This window comes from Formica exsecta, unplaced genomic scaffold (assembly GCF_003651465.1).
Source record: "Formica exsecta isolate Colony F162 unplaced genomic scaffold, ASM365146v1 scaffold451, whole genome shotgun sequence".
Classification (NCBI taxonomy): Eukaryota; Metazoa; Arthropoda; class Insecta; order Hymenoptera; family Formicidae; genus Formica; species Formica exsecta.
In genome coordinates, this window is record NW_021851748.1 from 549,601 (window position 1) to 556,429 (window position 6,829).

General features: G+C 42.4%; 1 protein-coding gene across 2 annotated transcripts in view; it reads left to right on the top strand.

Moving 5' to 3' along the window:
- Window positions 1–6,829, top strand: part of LOC115240821 — a 14,465-nt gene that overhangs the window by 6,075 nt on the left and 1,561 nt on the right. The window contains exons 2-5 of one of the 2 annotated variants that reach the window (XM_029816202.1): window positions 1,735–1,943; window positions 3,404–3,539; window positions 5,071–5,204; window positions 6,238–6,785. In XM_029816202.1, coding sequence (XP_029672062.1) covers window positions 1,735–1,943; window positions 3,404–3,539; window positions 5,071–5,204; window positions 6,238–6,705 — 947 coding nt within the window. In that variant the 3' untranslated portion in view covers window positions 6,706–6,785. Of the gene's footprint in view, window positions 1–1,734; window positions 1,944–3,403; window positions 3,540–5,070; window positions 5,205–6,237; window positions 6,786–6,829 lie in introns of those variants that run through there. The other variant, XM_029816203.1, reaches the window with a different exon arrangement.

Consider the following 6,829-nt stretch of genomic DNA (forward strand, 5'->3'; position numbering starts at 1 on the left):
TCTCTCTCTCTCTCTCTCTCTCTCTCTCTGGCGCGCGGAAAGTTTGCGTTGAAAATGTCGCGTTGAAATCGTTATTTGTTACGTGTACTGCACGTGAATCATTTACACACCGGAAATTTTTTAATATCACAGATTTCCTTTACATAAACAGAGAATCTCCAATTTAACTTTAACTACGTTGTTTCATTATAAAAGAGCGATATAAAAATGTGAGAAAATTTATATATATATTACACATCAATTCAAAGCTTTAAATTACTCTTTTTCAACGCTCAGAAGATCCGAAATTAGTAAGCGATCATCCATAATAGAATTCTCATTGACGGAAGCTCGAAATAATTGCGTGGAGATCTACAGATTTATTACGTAATGCTTTGTGCAAAACGCGCGACATAAATAGCTCGGGAATGGAAGCGTTCTGAAAGGGGGTTGAACAATCGTCTCGAATATATTGGCACGCGAAAATTTCCCGGCATGAGCGAAATTCATATACGGAATATGCGTAAGTTCCGTTTCTCGCGTTGAGATCGATTCCATTTCACGTGAATGAGAAAATTCGGTCGGCACCGCGATGCGAGAGAACGGCGAAAGGGGGGAACGGGGGCAACGTGCGGGAAGGATTCTATTCGCGATCGATAGGGGATTCCAACGGTCGGCGTTGGGATACGCCGAATAATTTCGAATCCGCGGATGAGAGAGAGAATGAGAGAGAGAGAATGAAAGAGAGAGAAAGAGAGAGAGAGAGAGAGGCGCGTTTTGCGCATCGTCATTATTATAAGAAACTATTTCTCGCGGGGTCGTATTATATTCGCGGCTGCTTTCATTACGGGGGACTTCCCGCGTAATGACGATGTCGCTCTGATAACCAGTCGCGTAGCTGCTTGCGAAGCCCAGTGGTTCCCAAGCTCCCGAGCGGCACACAGAAGATCATTTGATCTAATTAAAAGATGAGGCATCCTTACGACGCTCGCGCGCAGAATAGTCGGGGAAATATAATCTTTAATTAACGTAATGTATTTTTTTTATCGACCTCCCGGTTTCGTCGAGCGCAGAGCGCGCGAAGGCGATAAAGGAGAAGATGTGATATTTTCATTACCGTTATATGACTTTTAAGGAAGAGATAATTTATTACCTTCGCATAGCATCACACGTGCAATTAATCTAAAGATAGCGGAACGATATTTTTAACAAAGTGGAAACACGGAGAGAAATGGCCCATGCCATGAAAATACCATGTCACAAAGTAGACTATCTCTTGAACTTTATAAAATCGATAACTATAGAATATTATGTGTGAGAGATGTGTCGGGGCACATACCTTTATTCAACTATCTTCCGCAGACATAAAAGCCCGTCACTTTTCCTATTTGGGAAGCACTGCCCGCGAACGTAATCGATGAGGTATGCATCGCGAGGCGATATTCAGCTGCCTCTCATGACATGACACGGCAGAAACTCACCTTCGGCTTTCATTTCCTCTTTTCCCCCAGGGGCATGAGTCGAGATTCGGATCCATACGCGAATCCCTGGCGCGTCCCCTCCGCATGTGCCCTAATAACTGCGCCGAGATCATCCGTTTCGATAAGCGCAGCCAACGCGAGCTACCGAGTATTATCGTTTTAACGACGTATAATATGGTCCTTCCTTCCATCCCCTTGCCTCTCCCCCTTCTCATTCAACGAAACTAATTAAATATAATTAACGAATCGTTTTTTTCTTCCCTCGCTTTCTCAGGAATCTGCTCGGGTCTGAGGGAAGTACGTATCCAGATACCGACGGCCGTGAAGAAGGGCGAGTCGGCGACGCTGAATTGTTGGTACGACACCGAGGGCGACCAGTTGTACGCCGTCAAGTGGTACAAGGGGGGTCGAGAGTTTTATCGCTACGCCCCGAACGAGAATCCGCCAGTCAAGACTTTCCCCATCGGAAACCTGACGGTGAAGGTGAGTTCCTTCCGGACCCGGGTCGCCTTTCTTCCTCTCCTCTTCAACCAACGTTGTGACGAACGAGCTCGCAACCTTCCGCTGTCCCGCGGGCCATAGCGAAATCCAGAGATCCTTTCGTGTCCCGGTGGGACCGCGCGGAGGGGGAAAAAAAGCGGTGTCAAGAAGAGAGAGAGAGAGAGAAAGCGAGGATTTATTGCGGTCGAGAAGTTGCGAATGGAACACGATAACACCGAACGCGCCGGAACGTACAGTACCTGCTCGCTGTATAGCGAGCCGCGTTCTACATATCGGTCGATCGAAGTTTTTGAATTCGAGCTGTCTCCCTACGAGAGGGGTAACTGATGGCCCTCGCGTCCGATGTGTGTTGCCCGTTTCTGGTGTCGCGCTTTCTCTCCATTAAATTTCGCGCGTTTTCGTTTTTCTTTTTGACTTTTTAAGCGTGCAGGAGTTATCGTATCTTTTATTGCAATTTTATGCTCGATTGATAGAATCATAAATTTTCTAGAGAGAGCTTTTTTGTTTTTTAATAATACCTTCGTAACTCTTTTTAAGCGTATTTTCATACATTATCTTACTTTAAAAAAAGGACTGACGTTTTTTGTTTATTACTTAATCAAGAGATATCTGTGGAGAGAGATTTTAATCCTAAATAAAGAATATTCTATTCTACTTTATATATTCTGCGAAAAGTTCGCGGATATTTCATTTATACACTTCAACCTAGTTGTTTAAAGCGCCGTTAAATATAATTTTATGCACGCTACATGTATACGAGATGCGGTCTAGCAAAGCCCAATGTAGAATTCCGCGTTTCAGACGTGACAGCTCGTATTACGACCTAATAATGTTTGTTTAACGAACGCCTACAGTGAGATATGATTCTGTCATAATGGCGAACAGATCCGTTTTGCATTATTGCACTTGCATACGTGATTTTTAACGTCGACTCCCTGCGCTGCTTACGCGCCCCGTTTCTATTTTTGCGATGCCGGATACCGAGAGCCGCGGGCGTGTTTTCGTTCGAAACGCAATTCGAAAAGCCCGGACACCTTGCTACGATATTTATTACTTTTAACATCGTCGATAACGATTCGCGCGCAATTGGCACTCGGATTGGCATTTGGATGTAAAAAAGATAGCAAAAAAAAAAAAAAAAAAAAAAAAAGCGCGACTGCATCGCGAATATTTAATGCGACGGATGGAAGCGCGGTCGGAGATGAGGTATCCTGTTTGGGAATAGAAGAGGGATATGTATCGAATAATTAGATTGGTCACAGATCGCGCGATTGACAGAAGTGTCGGTCATTCATGGATTGAACCAGTTCTTCTCGTATTATATAAATGAGAATTTTTTTTTTTCCCATGATTTTTGTGTCGTCGACATAATTGCGACGAAGACGAGAACGCGCCTCGTGCCTGAACGTAAGAGATCGTAATGAATTATCGTTGTTCCGCAGAAAACGGAGAGCAACGCGACGCAAGTCGTGCTGATAAAGTTGGAATTGGAAGCGGCGGGCGTATATAGCTGCGAGGTATCAGCTGATGCACCTTCCTTCCACACAGCTATAGTTTACGCGGCGATGAACGTCGTTGGTAAGTATCCCTCTTTAATTTTCTTATTTCCTACATTAATAACTCTGGACGTTAGAATCAACTGTATAAAAACATGTTAGAGAGAGAGAGAAAGAGAGAGAGAGAGAGAGAGAGAGAATTATACGGCGGGACGATTTAACGCGCGTATTCGCTTTACGATGTCTCATTGTCTCATAATATCGAGTCCTATAATAAGGGAAATAATAATAATAATAAACGCGTTACTTAAATGGTATTTTCTCGATGCATCGATAAAACTTTTACGATCGGCGATAATTTATTATACGATCGACGAGCCGGAACGTTTCGCGAGATGGTGCCTCGCGAAAAAGTGGCATCTTTGGAAATTTACAAGAGAATTGTGTATCCAGCAATATATTCTAATAACGTAAATTGCATGTCGCAATTTTGCGAGATTCTGTCATTAAAATGTAGCGTCCGATAAATTTAACGCCGACAACGGGCTTCTGCCGGGGCTTCTTCTCTTCGAAGAGTACACTGTAATCTATTCTGATATTACGTACGCGAAGCTTCTCTCCATCGGAGAGAATTAAATATCTTTTTTAATTACACTCACGTCTCTCGCGCGCGTCATAACCATAGTCTCGTTCTCGCGAATAAAAAAACGAGAAATATAATCCGTGAAAACGCACGCACATCCGATGCGACACAAATCTTTCGAAAGAACGGATCTGCTCAATATTCGCGCATTTCGCGTGAGAGCGGCGATATTTTTATCCGCCGCGTTTTCCACCGCCGTAAAGGCGCGACGAAGCGTGCAAATTTACGTCCTTCGTAAAAAGTAAAAAAGTAATATTTTGCAAGCGGGAACTGGCGTTGACAATGTGCAGATGCTTGTAACAACCCGAGTACGTTGCACACGCGTGTGTGAGCGCGTATGACGCGATAGCGAGACGGTCGGACACGCGATTTGCTTCGCGTAAGAAAAGAGTTTCTCGTACGAGCTACGGGAATGCGAGGGGAAGGGTTCGCTTTCTCGTATCGACCGATCGTTACCGTCGCCGAAAGTTTCGGGCTGTGTCGGGCTTTGGAGAACGTCGACGGGTCCGGTCAAGCCCGGTCAAAGCGACGACGACTCGACTGCACGCAAGCTCGTGCGATGTTTGGACGCGTGGATATATACAGGGTATCCCAGACCTAGCGAGCCACCTTTTACATATGTATTCTTGATTCCAATGCAAATCCTTATCAGAAACATCGCGAGAGATCAATGGTTATTAATTTATGCGCGGTCAAAGAAGAGAGAGGGATTACTTCGAAATTTCCTCTTATCATCAAATTTCGAGTAAACCTTGTTTGAGATTTATAATTTGAAAATATATTTATTAAAAGAATATTCAATATATAAAGAATCTAAAACTAGTGTGTAAAAAAAAGAAGAAAAGTAGGACTTTCGCTTCGATATTTTCGCAGAGTAAACATGTACTAAAAATATAACCATTCACTGAGATTGAAGTGGCTAGATCCGGGACACCCGGTATTATACACGGAATATATCTTATCTTCGCAGAATTACCCTCTCAGATGCCGTCGATACAAGGACAAAAGAGGAAATACCGTGTCGACGATATGCTGCGTTTGAATTGCACATCCGGTCGGAGCAAGCCAGCCGCGAATCTCACTTGGTATATCAACGATCGACAGGTATGCTCCAACTGCTAATGATGGTAATGCGCGCGTGGTTAGACGAGAGGAGAGACGATCGGAAAGGAATGGGGTTGGAGGAGGAGAGAGGGGATCAGATACCTCTATTTAGTTTACCTTGGCTTTGATCCATTATCCCTGATCAAACGTCGGAGACAAGGGAGCTTATGGGATACCTTCCTCTTGGAGATGTTCTAAAGTTAGGGGGAGCAACGTTCGCAACAATGGAAAATCATTCAACATTTTGATCTTCTCGCGATTGACGTGTACAATATTTCTATAAATATCCTTCGGGCTTAATTAAGGTTCCGATTGAGAGTAGGATAATTTGAAATGTTCCAGAACACTTTTAAATCTTTAAATAGCCGATATCTCAAAATACCTTAAACTTTAAATATTTTACAGATAATATTCTAGAAACTGTGCTCTTAAATTGAAAAATTTCTAGAAGCTTAGACAAGTTTTACAGCGTTTAAAGTATTTTTTCACAAAACATTATTTTCACAAAATAGCTTTCGTAATTACTTTACATTAACGCACACGTATGTAAATTATTTCGCGTGCTAGATACGAATACACGGAAAAATTAATCGCCATGCTACCGACAATTTATATAACAGCAACATTTTTTTTTTAAAACATATGAAATAACGCAAATAATGATTTTTCATCCTCACACACAATATCAGATAAATATATACATGTAATTTATCTTCTAACAGTGTGTTCGTTCTTTTATATTGTGTCAACATACCCATTAAATCAATTTAATAATAAAACTTTATTACAGTACATTCCAAAATTAAAATTATTTGAAACAATTTACTTTTTTATCAAAGCATATGTATGGTCTTAATGTGTGCGTGATCAAAAGGATTAATAATTTTTCGTTATCAATCACTTTTTTTTCACGCATGTATGTTTTTATACATATTTCTATAGCAATACACTTGCTATACAAAGGTCGCATGTTGAGAAAAATTTTAGATATTTTCGTTGATTAATTTTTGTCTTTTTGTTCTTTTCTCCTCAGCCTCTCAAGTCGCACGTTCGCACGTACAGCCCGCTCGACACGAACGAATCGGAATGGCAAGTCTCGCAGATCGGGCTCCAGTTCCTGGTTACGTCCGAGCACTTCATGAGCGGCAAATTGAAAATACGTTGCAGCGCGTCGATATACGACATTTATTGGCAGAGCACGGAGGTGAGCGCCGAGGAGGATCGGCCACGGGTGATACACTACGAACCGGCCGCGACTATCGTCGGCATCAACTACTTGCAACCACCGCCGAATTTTCAGACCGGTCAGAAGAAACCCGACGGGCAAGTTGGGGTGAAAGGTAAAAGCTTCCTCGCTTCTTCTCACATTGTTTTGGGTAGATCCAGTTTTATTACTTCAAACAAATACGTTCTTGCGATTTATTTATCGAAATTCGAGACAACTCGAGAATTTAAAGGCTTTATTTTTCCGAGCTTGAACAACATCCTAAGAGCTCTTTGAACGGGCACATTTGCATTAAAACAGCCGCGCATACAATCGAGGCATTCAAAAAGCCGCGTGATCTTTGCCCCGCGCTCTGAATTCTGCCGACTGAACGAACAAAAAAAAAAAAAAAAAAAAAAAA